This window comes from Calliphora vicina, chromosome 1 (assembly GCF_958450345.1).
Source record: "Calliphora vicina chromosome 1, idCalVici1.1, whole genome shotgun sequence".
Classification (NCBI taxonomy): Eukaryota; Metazoa; Arthropoda; class Insecta; order Diptera; family Calliphoridae; genus Calliphora; species Calliphora vicina.
Window position 1 is genome coordinate 148,106,088 of NC_088780.1, and position 24,293 is coordinate 148,130,380.

Here is a 24,293-nt window from a genome sequence, read left to right on the forward strand (position 1 = left end):
AAAGAAAATAAGCAACATATGTAGGCTTTATAACAAAAGACTTTAAGGATTTACGATAATATTTTATTAAATTTTTTTTTGTTACATATGAAATGAAATATGAGCACACCTTAAACACCCTTAAACCAGCAGCAACAGCAGCCAGACGTCAATACATCTATAAGGCTGATTATTACATGGGCTTAAATTGCAAAAACTGAATGGAAGAAAGAAAAGCAAAATTTTATCAGTTTTCATATGGCAGCATTAATAAAATATATGTTGTTTTCCTTCCCTAACCTATAAACATAATTTTCAATATCCTTTTCTATATGATAAACACACTCACAATTTATGAATTTGTGTGCGTTATTACACAGCAACCACTTTTAATAAGTACAGCATACTTTTTGGCTGCCTGAAAGCCTGTAAGTGGTTGGTTGGTTGCTGGTATGATTTTAGAGAGCATGTTTTATTATTCACGGTGCGAAATACGAATTGACGTCAATTACATGAAGTTACTTTTTCGGTTTTTGTTCTTTTTTTTTTTTTTTGCTGTTGCTATCTGTCATATTTTTTTTAAGGGTAAATCCTCTTCAGGGATTTTGGGAATTCTTTAAGCAGCCAGCAACAAAAAGTGAAAACAATTTCTATATTGCATACTTTTACTATGTGAAATTGCCATAAGACGTCGAAGTATTTTTCCTTGAGTGGCTTTTATGTCTGTTGTTTTGTTTGGTTGGCAATTGATTTTTATCACCCCCTCATTCATTCATTGTTTAATAACCAGGAATTTGTTTTTGCACAAAAAGGTTTCCCATCAGAGGCGGGTAATTAATGCATTAAATCATATTAATGTCGTCAAATGGTTTTAGTGTCATATATTTTTTTTTGCATTTGTCTGCTCTATATGTTTGTCAGTTTGCTTATAGCTAATATTGGTGATGCGGAAGAAATTCTATATTTGTGGGCTATAATATTTGGTGAGGGGGGAGTGTTTTATATTTATAACTAGGTAATTATTAAAATTATTATTACATAAATTGGAAATTTACATAAAATAGCAATCGAACATATGAGCGAATAATATGAAAATATATAAAGTTATGGAAATTATTAAAATTACGACATTAGGAATAGACTTAGTATTATTTTCGGCAACAGGAAAATGAATATAATGATAATATAGTTTATTTTAGCAGTTTTTGTTTGCAACTTTAGTATTTTTTCGGGATTATTATTATTATTTAGGGATAAAATTCATAAAAATACAAGTTTATGTCTAAAAGTACTTTTTGTGTTACAAAAGATTTTTGGTCTAAAATCGAGTTCCTCTAGATATATAAATAGTTAATTGAATTTTTGCTCGGTACTTTTTTTACTACATTTTTAAATTATTTGTTTAAATTTACTAAAAATATAGTTTTTCTATTTAAAAGTATTGTTTTTGGAAACTTTCGCTTTTTTAATTTTTGGTATATTTTTTATTTCCTTGTTGGGTATAAATTTCCAAAAGCAAAAAAGTAAAAGTACTTTTCAAAAATAAAGTATTTTTTGTAAAAAATCAGTTTACTCTGTAAATATAAATATTTACATTGTGTTACCTTGAATTTCATAAAATTGTTGTTTGGTACATTTTGTTATGAAAGTACTTTTTTTGCAAATATCCGCTGATTTTAGTACATATTTTAATTTAATATTTTTTATATCATGATTGTGTAAAAAATCACTAAAATTCATGATTTTGTCTAAAAGTACTTTTACTGCTTCAAATTAGTTTATGTAAAAGAAAGTACTTTTTCTCTAAAATCAGGTTTCTCTAGAAATTTAAATATTTCTAATATTTTTAAATTGAATTTTAGAGAATTTTTTTTGGGTAATTTTATTCGAATCTCTGACGAATGTTTTATTTATTTTATGTTTTTTACCTACTTTTGTATATAAATATACCAAAATTCAAGTTTTTGTCTAAAAGTACTTTTTTGGGAAAATATTTTTTCTTTAAGAAAGTACTTTTTCTCAAAAACCTGTTGTCTTTATAAATTTATGTAAATTATTTATTGAATTTCATAGAAATTTTCATTGGTACTTTTTTTAAAAAAGTATTTTTTTATAGATTAGTACTTTACAAAGATATATTTAAAAATTTCGATATATTTGTGATATGTTTTTGCAGATTTCAATATTTTTTTTCTAAAAATACTTTTTTTTACCAGAAAGACTTTTTCCCAAAAAAAAATTTTTTAGTACTTTTTATTGATTTTGTAGTTATTTCGAAAACTTTTTTATCGATATATGTTTCATTTGTCGGTTGTTGATTTTGGTACTTTTTTAAATTATAACTAAGAAATATTTTGATCGATCTGTAATACATATTATGTTTAATTCAGTACTTTTTTAGTCAATTGTACTTTTTTGATAAAAAAGTACTTTTTTTAAATAAATTATTTCTGCTGATATAAGTAATTGCTATTTTTCATAGAATACTTGTTTGGTGCTTTTTGTATAAAAAGTACTTTTTACAATTTTGGTACCTTTCCTTTTACCTTTTAAGATGTTTTTCTTTTAAGAGTTCACAGTAGCTTCATTTCATCTAATTATTGAAAAGAGAGATAGAAATTTATGCTCTCTTTATTTTGGTTTTTGTCTGGGCTAAATGAGATATCGACATTTTTAAGGTCAGTTTGTAATTTAGTTCATAACTTCATAACAAATTGTTTCTTTTATCCAGAAGCTGCTTCAAATACTAGGTTTTATTCTGAACAAATTCTAACATTTTGCTATAAACCTTTTCGGCTTTATAAATTGTTGAATTAATACAAAATTTATTCGAACTTTACCCCTTTCTACCCTATTTAACCAAGCTACACCTTATTTTAGTTCTCACATTCTATAAAATTTTTGTGTATTTTTTTTTGCTTAAATTTTATACTCAATCATGTATAAAATAATTTAATTATTATGTCTTCCACTCAATTTACAATTTTAACAAACTTAACACACATTTAATTTATTATAACAGCACAGCAACAAAAAATAATAAATAAAATAAACTATTTTAATTGTTTTGCAAATAAAAATGATTTTTCTTGAAGGAAAAGAGAAAAAGAGCTAACAAAATACAAAATAATTATTAAAATAAAATAATTAAAAATGCATGTTTGTAATTAATAATTGCCTCTGACAAAGTCCACATTAATGCCATACGATACTGCTCTATTAGACGGGCCAACAGCAGCAGCAGCAGCAACAACTACTTGCACACTGGTCATACAAAACAATTTTCAAAGGAATTTTGTAACACATGCATATTAGGGTGGCCCCAAAATTTAAGTTGCGGATGTTCCCACCTAAAATGAAAATTTGATTCATTCTAAGACTACGTTTTGAATTTTTTTCGTCCTGGGGTCAATATTTGGCGAGCTGGATCGAAGGATAAAAAGGTCCTTTTTTGAGGTTTTTTACATTTTTTCCATATTTCTTCCAAAGGAAGTATATGTAAATTTGGTATCATATGAAAGGTCTTTGAGAGACGCATTCAATTGGTTAAAAGAAATTTAAAAAAAAAAAAATTTAATTAAAAAATTTTAAAAATTTTCGACAAAATTTTAGTTTTTTTTAATTTTTTCATAGAATTTATTCAAATACATAGATGAAATTTCTTGATCATAAACATCATGTAATTTCACCGAAATGGTTTTTCTCGTTTTTTAAAATTCAGTCCAGTTCAATGTTTATTCAAATTTGTTTAAACCCAATTTCATCCCTATCTGTTAAGCAGTTTTTCACATGTTACTTAAAATTAACAACAACATTCCAAAGGAATAACATTGAAATAATCATTATAGCGCGATGTATAGTAAATGTTTTAGCTTAAATTTAAATATTCGTAGTGTAACAAAAGAAAAGTATAAGAATTTATACATCGATGGAAAGCTTATAAAATTTGAGTTATTTTGATGCCCATACATATACTATGAATTGAGTACAGAGATTGTCAGATAGGGATGAAATTAGGTTTAAACAAATTTGAATAAACATTGAACTGGATTGAATTTTAAAAAACTAGAAAAACCATTTCGGTGAAATTACATGATGTTTATGATCAAGAAATTTCATCTATGTATTTGAATAAATTCTATGAAAAAATTAAAAAAAACTAAAATTTTGTCGAAAATTTTAAAAATTTTTTAATTAAAATTTTTTTTTTTTAAATTTCTTTTAACTAATTCAATGCGTCTCTCAAAGACCTTTCATATGATACCAAATTTACATATACTTCCTTTGGAAGAAATATGGAAAAAATGTAAAAAACCTCAAAAAAGGACCTTTTTATCCTTTGATCCAGCTCGCCAAATATTGACCCCAGGACGAAAAAATTTCAAAACGTAGTCTTAGAATGAATCAAATTTTCATTTTAGGCGGGAACATCGATACCTTATTTTTTCTCCATACAAACGGGGCCACCCTAATGCATATAGTTTTGCACTCATAGCCGACATTTATAGCGTTCTCTTGTTTTTTTTTTACAATACTCTAGGGACAAAAGTCCGTCATTCTTTTTAGTTTTTTTTTGCTTTTCATTATTAGACAATAATAAATATATAAACTATAATAACTATAAAAATACAAACGTCATCATCACACAACACTTTGGCATTGTAGTTTTATAAACATGAGATATTTTGTTTCAGTCTTTAGTTATTTATTTTATTTTTTTCATTATTATTCCTTTTTATAAAATTTTTATATACAATGAGGCTCTACACTGTGTTGTTATGTCTGTCCTTTTAGTATTTTTATTTGTGCTTTTCTTTATTTGTAATTTTACATTTGTATTATTATTTTTTTTTATATAGAAAAAGTTTTATGTCTCAACTAAAATAAATGCATTACAAAACGTCAAATAGTTAATTGCACTGAAATTATAATAATTGTGTACAAGAATAATTGTCGTCTTATTTATTTATATTTTATTCCTTGTCTTTCTCATATGATTGTTCTTGTTTTAAAACAAAGAAATTAATGTAGAAATTGTTAATAGTGAAAAGAATTAATTACAAAATTAAATATTGTTTTTTTTTTGTTGTTGTTCGTCTCTTGCATTTGCAAATAATAAAATGGTATGTAAAATATTAAGAAAATGTTTTGAAAGGCAAAGCAATTTGTTTAAATATGTTGTTTTAAGGCTATTAAGAACATATGAATAGTTTAAGTGCCAAGAATTAGCAGAGATCACAACCGTTTTCGATAGAGGAAGTACATACTTATGTAGTTCAAATATAGGCAATTTGCATATTTTTTTTATTTAATAATGAAGATTATAAGGTAAATTTAGTTTTTGAGAAACAGTTTTAGGAAACTTTCGGGATCAGATTTTATATTATTTTGTGGTGTTTGGGGTCCCCCTGCGGCCTTATATTACTGTTTGAATGTAATTAAAGATTTAAACAGAAATAATATATTTATCCCTGTTTTTGGAGCAACTAGTGTACAGTAGCCAGTCGGGGGCCCTAGTGAATCTTAAAAATATGAATTTCCATAATTTGTCTCGTACAATTAAGTTTTCTTTAAGACTTTTTCTTTAAGCTATTGGAATTTGTTCAATTTTCTTTTAAATTTTGCGTTGCTTCCATAACTTTAATAGTTATTTCAGCCCCTTCCCTTTTTCTATGTATTTACTGTGGCCATTATGTCTTATGAAAATGACTACATCCAAAATAAAATCTTTTCACATAAAACAACCAATAAATCACTTGCACTCAAATCCTCTTTTTGTGTGTGAGTGTGTGCTAAGCACGCTACCCATAAAATGAAAGGTATTTTTAGTTTAAAACATCCTTTAAATATCCTGAACTAGATTATTTACTCCCAGAGATGTAGAAAATCAGAAGCATTAATGAAATTCAATTGAAAATTTTTAGAAATTTAAAGATTTTTTTTATTACAATAACAGTATTGTTACAGCAACCAAAGAGTTTGGAATCTGGCACTAATTTATTGTCATAGCAATTAATTTTAGTTAAAACAACAACAGCAACTTTAAAACAGTAACAAAATACACGGAAGAATGACTCTGTTTTTTAACAAAGGAATTAATCATGATTTTTAGTTGCTATAATTGGAATTTTGTAACCATAACTAAGGCTGATTCTAAAATTTTGTTATCAGAAACAAAACGTTTAAGAAATTGTCAGTTAAAAGTCGTTAACAAATTACGTAAGTCTCACTGACAAGTTTTTAAACTTAATTTCAAAATCTTATTGATGAAATCAATTTGTTCAACTGTTAACAAAATTTAGTAGATAATACCGCTTATGAGAACTAAACAAAGAAAAGTTAGTTAACACAACCAAATAATTTAGTTGCAGAAGCCAACTGTTGAAACGTAATTAAAACGAAAATATTATTAAAAACCTCTTAACAAAATAAAGTAAAATATATCGATTATGGCAATTTAACAAAGAATAGTTTGTAAACACAACTAAACAATTTGGTTGCAGTAGCCAACTGTTTGAACTAGCAACTTAATTATAAAGAAAATATTTTTTAAAACCTCTTAACTAATTAATATTGTAATCTGATCATAAATGCTTTAAACGCAACGAAAATAGTTGGCTAAACCAAACAAAATTTGTTTGCTGAAACCTAAAAAAGAAAATTGCAGAAATAAATTAAATTAACTGGCCTCTAAACTGCACAACAAATCTCATATATACACATCGAATGATTCAATTGCTTATATAGAATTTTTTGGTTCTATCAACAGAAAGTCAGTTGTTAAAGAATAATTTCGGTTCGGCAACCAAACTTTTTTTTAGCTCTTCTAAAATTTTATAGACACAACTGTAAAATTCGGTCAAAATCATTCGATTAGCAACAAATTCGGTTGCTATAACGAATCTGCTTTCTTTGTGTAGCAACAACCAACTAACAAATTTGATTGCAGCAACCAATTTATTCAACTAATAACTAAATTTGCAAGAAAATGTTTTTTGTAAAACATTAACAAAGCAAATATAGTTATATCTACCAAAGTTCATTAAACAAAACTTAAATTAAAGGTTATAACAAGCAAATTTTAACAAAATTTAGCCATCTTATCTCAATAAATTTATGTAGCGTCTTTAAAATTCGTATCTACTGGATACTTGACATATTTGTTTCTATTTTAGATTTTTTTTCGTTATTTCTTACTCAATATCTATTTTATGCTGCCCTTATAACTTAAATATCATTATATAGAAATATAAAGCTTTTAGTTTTTTTTTGTTCAGATTCTACCATCACCTCCTGCTTCCTTTTGCACAAACATACATACATGATGGCCATTAGAAATTGACCATTAGTTGAGCAAGAAAATTTCAATTATTATTGGCTAAAATAAGTTGCTTTTATTTGTCTATTTGAGAGGAAAAAGCATAGAATAGACAACTAACCATTAGATAAAAAAAAATAAAATAAAAATATGTATTATTTGGCAGCTAAGGGTTGGGGAAGGATGTTTGGTAAAAGGAAATAGCAGCATTAGTAGTTACGTTAAGGACATTGGCCATTTTCATGTGACTTATTTTCGTTTGTTAAGGATTTTCTATAATTTGCTCAAGCTTTAGAGAGGATTTGCAGACATAAAGCCATATAGGAAGGGAATGATGATATGAACAAAACTACATACAAATACTTAGAGCTGATTTGAAACTAAAACAAGGGAATTTTTAGAATACAGCAATGAAATGGGGAAAAATAATAATTTATAGTTATAGTTAAAGCTTAAACGTGTTAAACTGCAAAAGCTTAATTGAAGGGAATTTTTGTAAAATAATTAAAAAACTATTTGCAGTAGAAATTTGTTCCAAAGTGTTTCTAAATTTTCGAATTTTAGATTTAAATTGTTTTAAGACTCAAGCTAGTTCTAAGCTTAGAAATACTTGGTTAAATATGTTTGAAATTGATCTTTATTAAAAACTTGATGAATGTTTATTTAAAATATTTAAATGTGGTTTCATTTAAACCTATCATGTCGTGGTAGACTAGTTTGTAGCAAGTTTAAGGGTTGCAGGTTCGATTCCCTCTCGAGTTTCAGGGCTGTTTCACTAAAAGAGGTTCGTGATATTTATTAACCTCTTGTCAATCTGTGCTGTTTCACTAAAACGAGGTTGTGGTCTTTACTAAACTCTTGTCAATCTGTTGGTTATTTTATTTAGAATATAATTTCAAATTTAGTTTTAAGTTACTTTAATCTCTTATCTGCTAAAACACACCTGTTAAGTCGGACTTGAAAATGTTTAATCTTTTGCAAAAATACTTTTTCTTTTGCCCCATGGCTGAAAGATTAAAACTAATCAATTTTGTTGTTTGTTTAAACATAAATTGCAATTTAAAAAATATTGTTTGTATACAATATATGTCTTCCTTTCATTTTTTTACGCAGTTTTTCTTTTTCTACAAAAAGAAACAACACACAACTCTGCAAAAGTATTACAAATTAATTAATATAAAAGCTTTGTGCATAAATTCTGTTATAAAAACAAGCAAACAGGATTATTTTTTTTTTATCAAATGGGAAAAAAAGTAAAGAAAACTTTTTGCCAAAGTTAACAGCAAACATGGCTGGATTCTAGTTGGCTAAAAGCACAAAAGTATAGCTAAAGTTGCTGTGTTGCTGTAGCTAATAAAACTTACATAATAATTGTTCATAAAATATACAACATTATGAGTTTGTCAAATTGGTTTGTTGTTGTGTTGTTTATGACACAGACTTCTGCATGCTTGCCACTCTTTTTTTCACATCCACCACTACTTATCAAAAAGACTTCTTTTCTTTTAAGCAGCGTAGAACCAGAAACAAACAAAAAAAAAATACAAAAAATAAATGGAAATTTAAGCATCATATTTTTATAAAAAAAAAGTTTTTTTCGCTGGCTTTTTTTTTGTTTAAATTAAGAGAGAGAAAAAAAGGGTATTTATGCAACATGCAACATTTTGTTGTTGATGTTTATTGTAGTGTTTGTCTGATTAGTCCTACCATTTCATGTGGAAGAAGACAAGCAGAAAACCCAACAACATTATGATCATGAGACTATGATCATAATGACTTTGTGTGTGAGTTTGTTGTTGATGTGATGTCAACTATTTTTTCGGCTCATAAAAATTGTTATTAATTGCCACTTAAATGCTTAAACGCCAAAATAGCATTGGTTTTGATGGTGTTTGCCATTTGCTGCATATATTTTTTTTTAGTTTTTTTTCATTTTGTAGCAACATGTCTTGTAAAATTAAAGAAGAAAAAACAAAAAAACATTTTTAGCTTTTGATTTACAAGACATTTGAACTTTAGTTAACATACGTTTAAATTAAATATACTATAAAAATCTTTAAAAAAATATGATAATTCCTTAAAAAAATTAAAAAAAAACCTTTATATTTCTTTAAGGAAATTTAAAAATTCTCTTTTTGCTTTAAGTTTTGTTAATTATTTTAAATTATTTTTAATCAAAACAATTAAAATTCATCAATTTAAAAACAAACAGAAAAAAGCTCGTAAATAAATTTAATTCCTTCCCATACATACAAACACACACACGCTCAAAATCAACACAATTCTAGTTGTATGTTTTTTAAACAATTTAATTGTAACGCAAAGCCAGCAAGAAAATTTATATAGTTTTTTGTTAAAAAATTAAGTAAAAGATATTTTAATAGCTGCAGCAAGCAGCAGCCTGGCTGCTCTACACATTTGTACATTTGTAGCATGTTTAAACTTTTACGGCGCCTTGCCACAATTTAAATGTCAAATGCATAACAACAATTGCATTTAAAAAAAAACACTACAAACACACACTCATTTTAAAGAAAGCGAGAAATATTACAATTTGCATCAAACACACAAAAATGTAGGCAACAATTTAAATAAATAACTTTAAACCATTTAAAGCAACAAGACAGATTAGTTTAATAAAAACAACAAAAAAATAATTTTTTTTTAAAGAAAATTCTTTTCTAAACAAATTCCCATAATTTCATTTTAATGTTATTTTGTTTTTATTCATTCCTTGCTAACATTTGAAATTAAAAGAACCTTTTGAAAAACATAATATATATATATTTTTTTAAATAAAGAAACTCGTTAAGGTTTTATAATTTATATGTATTTAACGTCACGCTATTTAAAAGTGCATTTACGCTTTAAAACAACAACAACAAAAAGAAAGAATAAAAAAAGTTTTTTTTTCGGTGTGTCTTCTCTCATATAAACAGACAACCATGCCATACATGCCACATACTTATGGGCCTCATCATTATCACCAAGTGTAGAAAATTAACAAAACCATTTGGCTTAAGATCTAATGACCTGATTACTTAATTGAACAGCCGACAAAAACAAAACAACAAAAACAAATTTATAAATATTTCTTATAGACAGAAATATGTATATACGAAAAAAAACAAAAATTTATAATCAAATTTAAAACAAATTGAGAAAATTAAAAAGAATGAACAAAAAATTTTAATAAAAATGCATTTAAGCGGCACCAATTAATGAAACTGGAACTTGAAGATGCTCAAAAAGAAAAGAAAATTTAAATAAAAATTTTGTATCGAATACTTTTTATATGAAAGCTTTGCCATTAAACTATATTAAGCAAAAGCTGTTGACAGCTAAAAGCTTTTGCAAATGTACTATCAATAAAATAAGCTTTAAAGTTTTCAACTAGGACAAAGGAGAAATGTTTATAAGCTAAACATCTCAAAAGCTTTCTTTTTAAAGATAAAGCTTTTGTATTAAAACTAAAAAATCTTGCTATTTATTTTAAATTAACAAATTCTATGACAGTTTTCAAGACTTGCAATGGTTTTCAAGTTACTTACAAAAAGCTCTTAAAAACTTCAAGCTATTTTCAAATGTCCATTAAAGAAAATTTAGATACAAATTCAAATTGCCATTAAACTATATTTATCAAAAGCTTTTACAAATTTACTATCAATAAAATAAAATTTTAAATTTAAACTAGCACAATAGGAGAAATGTTTTTAAGCAAATCATCTCAAAAGCTTTTTTTAAAAGAGAAAGCTTTTGTGTAAAATCTGAAAATTCTTGATATTGTTTGAGATTAACAAATTCTATGATAGTTTCCAAGACTTGCAATGGTTTTCAAGTTACACAGAAAAGCTTTCAAAAACTTTAAGCTCTCTTCATATTAAATAATTTAGTGTTAATCAATCACAGCTGATCAAAATACAATTAACTGCAGTAAAATTTAATTTTATAAAGCAAACAACTTTAATGGCTTTTAATTAGCTGAAAGCTTTCAACCAAAAACTATAAATTCTTGATTTTGATTTTAAATTAATTAATTAATTTTCTAGAAAACTTAAAGCTTTTACTGGCAAATTTTGCGTATTTTAGAGCACAATATTAGAATTTTTAATTACATTTGTATAATTTTAAGCATGAAATTTTCAAAAGCTCTTTACAGCTTAAAGCTTTTAAATATTATTTCCAAGTAAATAGTTCACATTTGCTCATAGATATTATTTTATGAGCTTTAAAATGTGCGATTATTACTCTTTTCTTGAAGCTTTAGAGCTTAAAGCTTTACAATAGCTTTTAATTTTCTTAAAGCAAAATTTCAGTTTCTTACTTTTGAAAAAAAAAATAATTTTTTTCTTAATTCCACTTCATGTTTTATATTAATTTTGACAAAAGCTTGCCCAAGCTTAAAGCTTCTAAACTTTATTAAAAATATACATAATTTTGATACAATTTTAATATAATCGGAAGCATATGACCTGAATTAAAAAGCTTTTAAAATTTCAATAATATTGGGATACCAATTTCCAAAATATAACAAACTTTAGTAGCTTTTAAGCATTTTAAAAAGTTAAAGCTTTTAAATGATCTTTTATCGTTTACATTTCTTCTAATTTTCTCAAACATTTTATTTATTTTTACAGACAATTTTATATTTATTTTCTTTTGAAAATTTGTATTTATTTTTACAACAAAATGTGTATGCTTTTAAACACAACAATCTCAAACTATTCGCACTTCAATACACAGAATGTGTGTATTTTTTTTTTCTAGAATTTTTTGTATTTTCAAAAATGATGTGCAATTGCACATGATTTAACCCAAGAACCTTAGAAAAACATACAAATCATACGCCATAAAATTTAAAAACTATTTTAAAACACTTTTGTAAAAATAAAATAGAAACAGAATGAAAAAAAAAACGCACAATAGCGACGATGATGATCGATGAAAATTATACGCATGATCACGTCTGAAATAATACACAAATAAAAATCTTAACAGTATTAAAACAAGTGGATTTGAGTGCTTAATGAAATGGGGATTTGTTGTGAATGTTTTGTTTGTGTTTTTTTTATTATTTTGCTTTTTTTCTTAGTTTTAAAAAAGTATGAAATTGTTGTTTGAAATTATTGATTTTTAGTTTAACACAAATTATGGGTGGTGTAGTTGAGTATTAAACAATTTTTTTTATATATTTTTTTTAATTATTATGGCGTCAATTATTTTGTTTCAATGCTTGGAAACATTGAAAACAAAAATTTTAAATTCTTAAAAAAATAAAAAAAATGTACAATATAAATATAATATTGTCTTGTTGTCTGTTAGTGGGTCTGTCTGTCCTTTCAACTGTCTGTTGAATTGTCTGTAGACAGTCAATGAAATCACTTTAACTCAGCGGGAGATGAGTTTAATATTATTATTTTTTTTTGGTTTTGTTTTATATATGGTTTCAATTTTATTTACGTGGCTGTTTTTTGTTTGTTTCAAACACAACAAAGAAACCAAAAATAAGCAAAAAAATTTATGAAAAAAAAATTCAGTTTCAAACTTTATTTATATTTTAAACAAGACCACCGAATTTTGTCAGTTGGTTATAAAAAAAAAAAGATGATGAGGTTTTACAAGAAATAATTTACACCAAAATTCAATGTCCATTTCGTAGCAATGATCACCAAAGTTATGATCTTTTGCCCAACTATTGTGTACCTTTGAGTTTAACAAAAATTGTTTTTTTTTTTATTTTAATTAACAAAATCTTGGTTTGTTTTTAAATAATATTCTTTGTTTGTTCAATGATATTAATATGCTTTATTATGATGATGATGATCGTGATTATACAAACCATACTCCATCCAGTCTTCTTCTACTACTCTACTCTTCTACATACTAATTGTGCTTATGAGTAAGATCTTTTTTGTGTTTTTATTTTTGTGAGTTCCCCCTCCTTCGATTGCTATTGCGCCGTTTGGGCTGACGTTTTATTTGACTGACTGACTGTCTGTCTCACTTTCGGTTTGCCGGGTTATTGTGGAATATGTGTGTACACATTTAAAATGCTTTACCCAGCAGGGTGCCGTTTTTTTTTTGTTGTGTTGTGTTGTTGCTGTAGTTGTTGTTCTGAAATCATTTACTTTTAAGATTGTTTTTAATCAAAGTCATTAAGGTTTGTTACTGGAAAGAAACAATATTAATATACACATATACCTACTACATTTATACAAAACAACCAAACCAAACCAACCAACCAACTCAAACACACTCTTAACAAACGAGCTGAAAATTAATTCTTTGAAAAAGTATAAATTAAAAAATAAAAAAAATATATATATATTTATATATAAGTATAAGTATTCATTTAGCCATACATAATATTGCACAAATATTATACTTATATGCTTGAAAACAACAACAACAAAAATCGGTAGAATTAATTAACTGATTGGATAGGGCAAACTGTACCGAGAAATTGAGAGACTGAGGAATTAAAAACTTTGGAAAGATTTTTCGATGTCATCCCTAGGAGTCACTGAAAATAAGTTTTGATACAAGTCTAAATGTATAACTACCTTTTGAAAAATTGGTTACTCATAACAACATAAAGCTGAAAAAGATCATTTATTCAAATGTCCACAACTTAAATATGAGAGAAACTCATTACCTTAAACTCTTCCTTTTTGTATTTAGTTAAACATTTCTCCTACTGCTTTTCTTTTGAGCTTTAAACCCTTTGTAGGACCTTTTAATGTTTTTCTCTCTCTCTCCCATTTTAAAGAGAGTATTCAAAACCTAATTTACAGTGATTTTCTACAAAACATTTTAAAAATTTTAGTTAAAATCTTTCCTTTAATTTAATACATTTTTTTAAATATCTCTTGCTCTAACTCTCTCTTTTTAAGGCCTCTGATTCCTTTGGGGTCTAGTTACAAAACTGATTACCAATTGAAATTTGTTTATAACAGATATGCAAATTTTTTTAATTTTTAATTATTAAGCTTTTAAAAGCTATTAACATTTGGAAAAAACTCCCCCAACAAATATACATAAGTATGTTACCCCTTTTTAAGTTTTAATACTGAGTTTATGATTTAAAATCATGACACCAGAATATGAGAATTTCATAGAGAGTAGAAAGCAGTGTTTAACCAACAAAAAGAAAAAGGGTGCATATTTTAAGGAGCAAAGAAAAGGTGAGAGTTCAATTCAGCAGAGATTTGATACTAATTTACATAAAATGTTATTAAAAATGTTAAGAAAATAAAAAATAACAGATTTGCTTACTAAAAATTCAAATTTAAGATTTTTTTAAATTTATTTTAATTTAAAAAATCTGTAATTTTTCAAATCTTTTTTAATCATATTTTTCCTTACATTATTCAATATTTATATTGTTTATAGTTCTAAAAATCTTGCTGATTTAATGAATAATTACTTTTCTTAACTCAATTACTTTAAAGCTCGAAAAGTTTGCTATCTATCCATTTGTTTTTTCTCTCTTTGAAACAAGGTGCAGTTTTGTTTTAACTTGATTGATCGCTATCACTATGAAATATCGCTTAGTTTTGAAATGATACTTAGAATTCTAGCAAAAAAACACAAACAAAAGAATTATTTAACAATTGTTGGTTGCTAAGTTTAAAGTTAAGGTCATTTGAGTCAGGTTTTCTATGATTTTTTTTTATTTTTTTATGTATAGTTTGTCATAAAACTTTTACTCATTGTGGGGGGAACAAAAAAACAACAACAAATATAACAGCAAATGACACTAACAATTATGACAAGCCTTTTTTTAATACGTTTATTTTGTAGCCAGCCATAAAACAATATTTAACAATTAATCTTTAAAGAGCCAAAAACAAAATAAATTCAATAAATTTTCCAAAGAGCTGTAGAAAAACATTTCTTAAGGATTTAATCATTAGTGATTAAGGTTTATTATTGTAAAATTTTTATAAAATCCCACAATTATTACTGAAGTTATAAAGCAAATTTTGCAAACACCTCCTAAAAAGCTGAATTTTCAAATGAAGAGTTTTAAAGTATTTTTAAAATTGCTGTAAAATAAACAAAAATTGCTTTAGAAAAAATATTTCTTCAGCATTCATTCCTCATTATTTAAGGTTTCTTATTGTGAACATTTTATAAAAGCCTACAATTATTACAGAAGTTATTAAGCAAATTATGCAAAATTTTCAAATGAAGAGTAGGGTCTTTTTCAAATTGCTGTAAAATAAACTAGCAGATGTCTAGTAAAATGATGTATTTAGGATTCATTTCTCATTGTTTAAGGTTTATTATTGCAAACATTTGATAAAACTGTGAATTATTACAAAAGTTATAAAGCCAATTCTGCAAACACCTTCGAAAATTACGAAATTTCAAATCAAGAAATTTAATGTATTCAAAGTCCCGTAAAATAAACTGGTAGAGTTCTAGAAAAAAGATTTTTTCATTATTCATTAGACATGGTTTTAGCTTTGTTATTAGAAAAATTTGAGAAAATCTTTTCATTATTACAAAAGTTAGGAAGAAAAATATGCCAACTTTTAAATTAAAAATTTCAAGAAAAATAAAAGTTTTTTTTTTTGTATATTTCATACAAATTAATTGATTTATTAACACTTTTAAAATCTATACCCCTCTTAAAGGGTTAATGGCTGGTTTTTTGTCACATTTTTTTCTGTTTTCATTTTCTTTACAAAATTTTTCTCTTAATCATGTTGTTTTATATGTGATTTGCTGCTGCTGTTCACATTATTATTTTTTATTATTACAACAAATTGTTTTAGCAACATAATTATTTATTAGAAAAATTAATTAAATTGTCGTTATAAAAAAAATAACTAACAAGACACACTCACTCACATACAAACTCAAAAAAAAGGCAGCTTCATTAGCTAAAGTTGTTTATAACGAAAAGTGGAAAAATATATACAATTTAGACACAACATTTGTTGCTTAAGTAATTAACACATAAATGTTATAAAACATAAGACAATTTTAACCATGAATTATGGCTTTAAATTGTATAAATTAAAAAGAAATATTAAAAAACTAAATTGACAATATTTTTGCAATGAAATCACAGAGCATTGGGAATGGTTGACAAAACAAATTATAAAGAAATTGAAACAGTATAACAATTTTGAATAACTTTAAATCAACGAAAACAATATCCTGTTGAGTTTATAATAAGATCCTTATTTCCTTTAATTTTGCCCAAAAATAAGTAATTAATCATTTTCTTCTGTGATTTTAAGATTTCGTGCAAAGGTTTGTGTTTATTTTACCTTAAATCGGATTAGTCACCCAAGTTTCTATTTTTATTCTTGATGCATCTATCAAAACAATACTTTGTAGGTTTTTTGCCATTTTTTTTTAATTCTTTATTTTATTGTGTTTTTGTTTTCATGCCACCAGGCGAGTCTAAACAATTAACTTTTCTGTTTTCTTTATTTAACAAAAGGTGTTTTTTCCATTTAACTGTTATATAAGGGTTTATGTGAGCATGAAAGTAATAATCTTAAATAATTGTTGTTTGCAAAAAAAAAAAAAAAAATCCGAAAAAAGTACCAACTGTAATGTGAGCAATCTTAAATATCCAGCTGTGCGAATGCAGTTTTGCTTCAAATGCTATTTTTCCTTTGCGAATTTTTTTTTTTATTTTCAAACAATGCCAGAGAAAGTTGGGCTTATCTGCTTGTATTTTTGTTGTTGTTGTTGATCAGTTAAAATAATTATTTTAGAAAATATCTTGATTTGTTAAGAAAATTAAAGAAAATTGCAGAAAATATTTCAAAGATACAGAGGTAACAGAAAACAAGTGGAAACATAGGCAGAATAAATTTCATTTGAGATTTTGTTGGAGTATTGGTTTAGTTAAGGTTTAAACTAAGTTTAAAATCATTTCAAAAAGCTTTAGAAGAAGATAGCGCAAAAGAAAAACTTTAAAAATTCTAAGCTAATTAAGACTGAATCACAAGCTTTAGTCAAGCTTTTTTAACAGCTGAAAACAATAACTACATTGAAGATAACTATTGGTTTAAACTAGGTTTACAAGGTTTTTTATATAAAAAAGAAGAACGTTTAAAATTTAGCTTTTGTTTGAGTTCTTTGAAATTTTAGTAAAATAAAATTTAGCTGAGATTTTAAACAAAGTTTAAGTAATTTTTTTAAAATTATTTAAGGAAATTTCACAATCACATATTATTAAAGATTTTGTAGAAATTTAATAAAAAAAAGTCAATATTCTTTAAAATTAACTAGAAGTTTAAACTAAGTTTAAATAATTTGTTTAATAAAACTTGACTTATATTTAAAACTTTAGTTTCATTCAAGCTTTTGTGCAAATTAAACACAAAAGCAATTATTTCTTCTAGAAGTTTAAAACACTTTAAAAATAAAACTTGAAAATTACATAAATCTAGCTTTCATTCAAGCCTTTGTTTTCCCTAAAAAAAAGTTTTTTAAACTAAGTTTAAATAATTTATTCAATAAAACTGGGAACATATTTTAAACTAAGCTTATATAGAAATTAAACCAAAAAACTGGGTTTCTCTTTAATGTTAACTAATAGTTTAAACTAAGTTTAAATGATTTTTTACAAAAATTTTAAAAATTGTTCAAAATTAGCCTTTTGTTAACATTAAACTCAAAAAATATAAATTTTTTATCAGTTTAAGCTAAGTTTAATTAACTTTTTAAGTTAATATGAAAACTATATCAGAATTAGCCAAAAAAAAAGTTTCTTCTAATTAGATTAAAAGCTTTTTCTCAAATAAAACTTTAAAAATATTGAAAACTGAACTAAAATTAAACAAAAAACTAATTTAAACTAAATTTAACTAATTTTTTAATTAAAACTGGAAAAAAAACAAAAAAATTGCTTGCATTCTAGCAATTGTTCAGATTAACTGATAGTTTAAATTAAGTTTAATTTTAAATTAAATTTTATTCAAGTTTTTAAGGCAGTCAAACAGAAATACAAACATTTTCCTTAAAGTTAACTGGTAATTTAAACTAAGTTTAAATCAATTTAAAACTTATTTAAAAATTTGCTTTCATTTAAGCATTTGTCTCAATTTTGTAACAATTGAACCCAAAATACGATTACATATGTATAAATAAAATTAACTGGTACTCTAATCTTTCTTTAAATTAATTATTTAATAAACCAAAAAATTAAGGTTTTTAATGGATTTAAATAAAAAAAATACAAATTCTGTTAAACTAACTAATAGTTTAAACTAAGTTTAAACAAATTATTAAGTAAATTTTTCATTCACTTAAGCTTTTAATGATATTGAATTCAAAAATCAAGAATTTCTTTTAAATTAACTACAAGTTTAAACTAAGTTTATCTGAATTTCTTACCATTTATTACAATACATTTAATTTATTTTCAATTTAATTAGTTTTTAATACATTCTGGGTTTCAGGAAAAGACATTTTAGTGCTAACGTTTTTTAAAGCTTTGTTTATTTGCCACACATTAAAGTTTATAATAGTGAAAATCTTTTGAAAAGACTAACAACAATAATATATATCACACAATAACAAAAGCAACAACAACAAATAAGATAATTATTCAAATTGCATGTTTTACAGCATTTTTCACCACAAAACTTCTTGTACATCTAGTACATACTTACTCTCCTATAGAGACATTTTCTTTTTTAACAAAAAAGCAACATGTTGTAAGTTTAATGAAAAGACAATCTTTAAGTAAAAATACTACACAACAACAACAACAAAAATTAAATAGATTTTTCTTTTTTTTTCATAGTTAACTACAAGATATTAAGATAAAACCAACAAACAGAAAAAGTCTTTAAAGAGATTTGCATATAAAGACAGCAAAAATTAAAAAGGAAACATTAAAATAAAGATTTTTTTATAAAATAGTTTTTTTTTTATTTTTTTTTGCTTTAGTGAGAAAAAAGTAAAAAAACTAAACTAAAATAAAGCAGAAGATGGTTTATTTTGCTATAGTATGTAGTGCAACATGAAAAGCATTAATCGTATAATTAATTTGAGGCATAATGTTAAGAGCAACAGTATGTATGAATGAATGAAAGAATGAGTGTATGTATGTTTGCCAGACTTTATTGCACAAAGTATATTTATTTATAAATTTTTTTGTTTGTTTTATTTCCCTAGTTTAGTGCAACATATGCAAACTATTTCGTGTAACATGTCACACCCATAAAACCACTCAACAACATTGTGTTTAGAAAGAAAAGTACGTTGCAACAACACACGCTTTAAATAATTTACCTTAGACGCGTCAGTTTTTCTTACATTGATAGCAAACATGTTTATCAGATTTTAAAAGAAAGAAAGACTTACATGTTGAATTTACCAAAAAATAGTTAGTGGTGTTTAAATTATGTTTAAAAATGTGCTAAATGTTTAAGAGTTATCATTTCATAAAGTTAAAGATTTAATGGTGACATATTCCTAAAGATTTCTAGGCATTTAAGCCGAATCTTTGTGCTAAACTTATAATACTCGTACTCTGGTGTGTTACAATCATGACATGCAATAATGTTTATTGATAAAAATCTTTCTTTATTTTTTCTAGTTTTTCATTGTAATGTTGTTGTCTTTTGGCAGAAGGTGTTAAACATGTAATCCTGTTTACATTCTAGCTATGGTTTCGTTTGGTTTGTGTTCCTGCAATTCCTTAACTTCAGATATTAATCTATTTGTCTATACAGGTTTTAAGGTTTCGTTCGCTCTCTCTGTCTCTCACTCTTTTCATTAACATGTTTGTTTTTAGTTGGAAAAATTTATCATGAAATCATGTTTAGTTCTTAACAAAAATGGCGTAAAAATCTAAAAGATAAGCCTTTGACATTTGAAATTAGTTTGCTTGTATGTCCTCCAGAATGTTTTAGAAATGCGCTAGTCTTTGGTTTTAGCTTTTGGCATAAGTATTTGGGGGTATTTTTTGTTTGGTTTATCGAAAAGATGTAATAGATTAATTTGAAATTTATATTTACTGGAGAAATATGTGAAATATTTGAAAACCAAATGTTTAAATAAAAAAAGCTATTTGCTATTTAAGGAAATTTCAGGAATTTTTGATAATTTATGGCAATTTAAACTTGAGTTTAAAGTTAACTAGCGTTTAAACTTAGTTTAAACTCTTTTTAAATGAAACTTAATAAATATTTCAAAATTGGCTTTCATTTAAGTCTTTTAAGAAGTTAAACTAATAAATTTGTAATTCCTGAAAAGTTAACTAGTGGTTTAAACTACGTTAAAAGTCTTTCCTCATTAATCTTAAAAAATATGTAAAAATTAGCATTTATTCTAGATTTTGTGAAAATTATACTAAAAATAAAAAATTTCTTTAAACTTAGCTGAAGTTTAAACCAAGTTTAACATATTTTTTATACCAAATTAGAAAAAGTGCATAGCATTAAACAAGTTTTTGAAGAGTTTGAACTAGAAATCTAAGATTTCTTTACAGATTCAACTAAATTAAAAGCTTTTATCTAAAACATTAACATATTTTAAAAAATAAGATTTAATTCAAGCTTTTCTTGAAACTAAACTCATAAATCAAGAATATCTTTAAAGTTAACTAGCAGTTTAAAAGCCTTTTGAAATTAAATTAATATAAACTTTGGTGTGCATTCAAGCTTTTATTTTATTTAAATCCTAATTTGTTTTCATTCAAGCCTTCAACTACTGAAAGCCCTAAAAGCTGGAAATTCTTTAAAGCGAACAAGCAGTCTGAAGTAAGTTTAAACGATTTTTTAAATAAACCTTGAATTATATGAAAAACAAACTGGCTAAACTTTGAAATTTTATAAAAATGAAACAGTAGTTTAAACTAAGTTTAAAGCTTTTTTGAAATAAATCATGTAGAATGTGCAAAAAAATATGCTTTAAATTAAACTTTTAATGGAGTTAAACTAAAAAAAAATTAACTACTAGTTTAAACTAAGTTTAATTTTTTTAACTTTGGAGTTAAGCTAAAAAAAATTAATTTTTATAATTTAACTACTAGTTTAAACTAAGTTTAATATTTTTGTATTAAATCATAAAATAACTTTTCAAACTTAGCTTTTATTTAAACTTTTCTTAAAATTAAACTCAAAAAACTTGAACTTCTTTATAGTGAATTACTAGTTTAAACTATGTTTAAAGATTATTTGATATAAAACATAGACCCATTTAACAATTGGATTTCATTCAAACTTCTGTTGAAATTAAACTCAAAAACTTTATTTTTATGAACTTAACTAGTAGTTTAAACCAAGTTTAAATTCATTTTTGAAATAAACCATAAACGACTTTAAAAAAGCTTTTTTCATTGCTTGGGGGAACTTAAACCAAAGAACTAGAATATCAAACATAACCTGAGCTTAAATATTAGTTTAAAAATAGTTGAAAAATATTGAGAGAATTTTCTGCAATTTCAATTAAAACTTGAAAATATCAAAAGCTGTTAATTTTCTTTATCATTTGAAACCATGTGTTTAAAAGTGTTTAAAACAACTATATAACCTATCAAAACCTTATATTTTTTTTAATGAAAACAATGATTTTTCAGCAGTTTAATAACAGTTTAAACATAATAGGCTTCTATAGAATATATTAAATTTACTGCCAAATAATTTGCTAATTCCTCACAAATTTTTCTCTGTATGGCCTCCATTTTGGGCCAAAAAAATCATGAATAAGCCAAAAATTTAAAACATTCAATACTTTTATGCCTTATCATTTGCACAAAAAAACATACAAAAATGTCATAAGACGTCTAAAAGTCTAAGCAAACTACACATTTTACACAAAAATCCTACGCCTAAAGCTTTAAGGAATATGAAACGAAAAAAAGCTGAGATCATGCAGTTTTTAGGAAAAGCTTACTTGCAGTTTTTTTGTATTTTGAAATGAATTTTTTTTTTTTTGGTTAAAGAAATACATAAAATGACTAAACAAATATTTGTTTTAATTCTGTTATTTTTTTTTTTATATGAATGTGAAAATGAAATGATTTTAAGTTTATTTTAATATTATCAAAGTATAACATCTTTTTTTTATGATTATTATGAAAATTGCCGGTTGGTATATGAATTTCAAATTATTATAATTTTTGGTGTTTTTTTCCAAATAGAAAATTCGTTGTGTTTCATTGTATGTTGGTTAAGTAGTGAACATGATTCATCAAAAAATACAAAATATATATAAAAAATATAGTATATTTATATAATAGAGTTTTTGGCCTAAACATGATACAGCAAAATAAGTAACAAAACGTGAAATTCAAAGAAAAGTAGTGGAGAGAAAAAAAAGAGTTTTTTTTTTTTGTTTTCCAGCAGACTTGCAGACGTCAAAAACGCCACCGTATTGCGGCAAATTTATATAATGTTTAGAAATAACGTTTTTTTTAAAGGTGTTGTTTTTGTCAAACCTTAAACAATTTTTAATTTTCATTTTGAAGTAATTACAAAAGAAATTTTTGGAGAAATACTTGTACCTCTAAACAATGCCAGTTAGTGAAGTATGCCGGCTGTCTAATGGTTTTCTTAAGATGATTATGTGAAATTTGTTTTGAAAAGCTTTAAGTGTTAGAAAATAATTTAAAAGAAACTTGAGTTTTGTTTAAGAAATAGGTAACTTTTGAAATGTAACAGACTTTAATGAGTAGACTCGTCATTGTTTATTTTTTTGATACTACATTCTTTAAAACGTAACAAAATAGGGGATTATAATTATTTATGCCTGTTATTAACTGCAAAGCTTTCTATTATAGTTTCGAATAATGTAACTTAAGACTAGGTTAGTCTTCGCTTTACCAAAGGTTTTTTTATGTACATGGTTTACCAATACCCACCCGGGTGGTACTGCACTTCTACAAATATAGGCGACGAACGGAATTTTAAAAAATCGAAAAAACCTTATAAATAGTTTAAAATGTTTCTATTAAATTCTATAGAACCTTAAAATTTTTTCAGTGAGTATTATACCAATAAAAACGAAGTGGTCACCCGGGTGGGTATTAGTAAAGGGAAGGTTAATCATGGACTTTCAATAACCCAATACTTTGCTTTCAAAAGTGGCCACTAACAGACTACAATTAGTTCCTAACTTCGAGTTCAGTTCCCTTCTCTTTTCAGGAAAATATACCCAACTGTCATTTGAGAAAATTGTAGATTATTTCTAAACAATTACTTTTCATGACGAGTAACAACATTTTTGTAAGAAATTATTGAGAATTTCTTCATATTTTGAAATTATTTTTAATAAAATTTAAATATTTTATTTAAATGAAGTTATTTTTAAAACAACTTTTCTCTGCCAACATTTGGCTTTGATTTGACAATCTTTTATTTAAGTTTATTAGGTTAGTTTATGATGAAATTACCGGAAATTTTGTTGTTGTTTAATTGTTAAATAATATAATAATATAGTTAAACAAATGATAACAATATAACAAAATGATTAATAGTATGTGGGGAAATCATAGTTTGAAATAACAAGGTTATTTGAACAATAGTTTTAAAAGAACATTTAAGTGTTCCCAAAACTATGCTATAGATTTTTAAGTTAAGCTGTAGCTAAAAGTATGCTGTAGCTTAACCCTAAACACCAAACTAAATAAAATCCAGGGCCTACTTTTAAGCGCAGAATTATATTTTATGAAAACTTTACGTGTTTTAATCACACTTAAGTTAAAGTTTTTTAAATTATTAAATGTAGCTTATTTTAGAGAACAAGCCAAATAAAATGAAGGGCTTACTTTTAGTGACTTTTTGGTGAAAATTTTAATTCGTTTAATCACACCTTTAGGCACAGTATTTGATTGCTAAATCTACAAGATATTCAATTCATATGCTTTTAGTTAAAGTTATAATTTTGTCAACAACTTAAATATTAGAATAATTTTATTCGCGATTTTTCAGGTTTTTCCTTTAATACCTAAGTTTTTCCCTTCAACACTTTATATTTCATTATTCTTAGCTATGAATACCTTTACTATTTTTTT

At 25.2% G+C, this 24,293-nt stretch overlaps 1 protein-coding gene across 2 annotated transcripts in view; it reads left to right on the forward strand.

Annotated features, from left to right (window-relative positions):
* The window catches only part of hth (homothorax), a 188,852-nt gene that overhangs the window by 57,273 nt on the left and 107,286 nt on the right, over positions 1 to 24,293 (forward strand). Inside the window, exon 7 of one of the 2 annotated variants that reach the window (XM_065516109.1) lies at positions 20,980 to 21,039. The exons of the other annotated variant lie outside the window; for it this stretch is intronic. Coding sequence (XP_065372181.1) covers positions 20,980 to 21,039 — 60 coding nt within the window. The remainder of the gene's footprint in view (positions 1 to 20,979; positions 21,040 to 24,293) is intronic. 2 annotated transcript variants of the gene reach the window in all.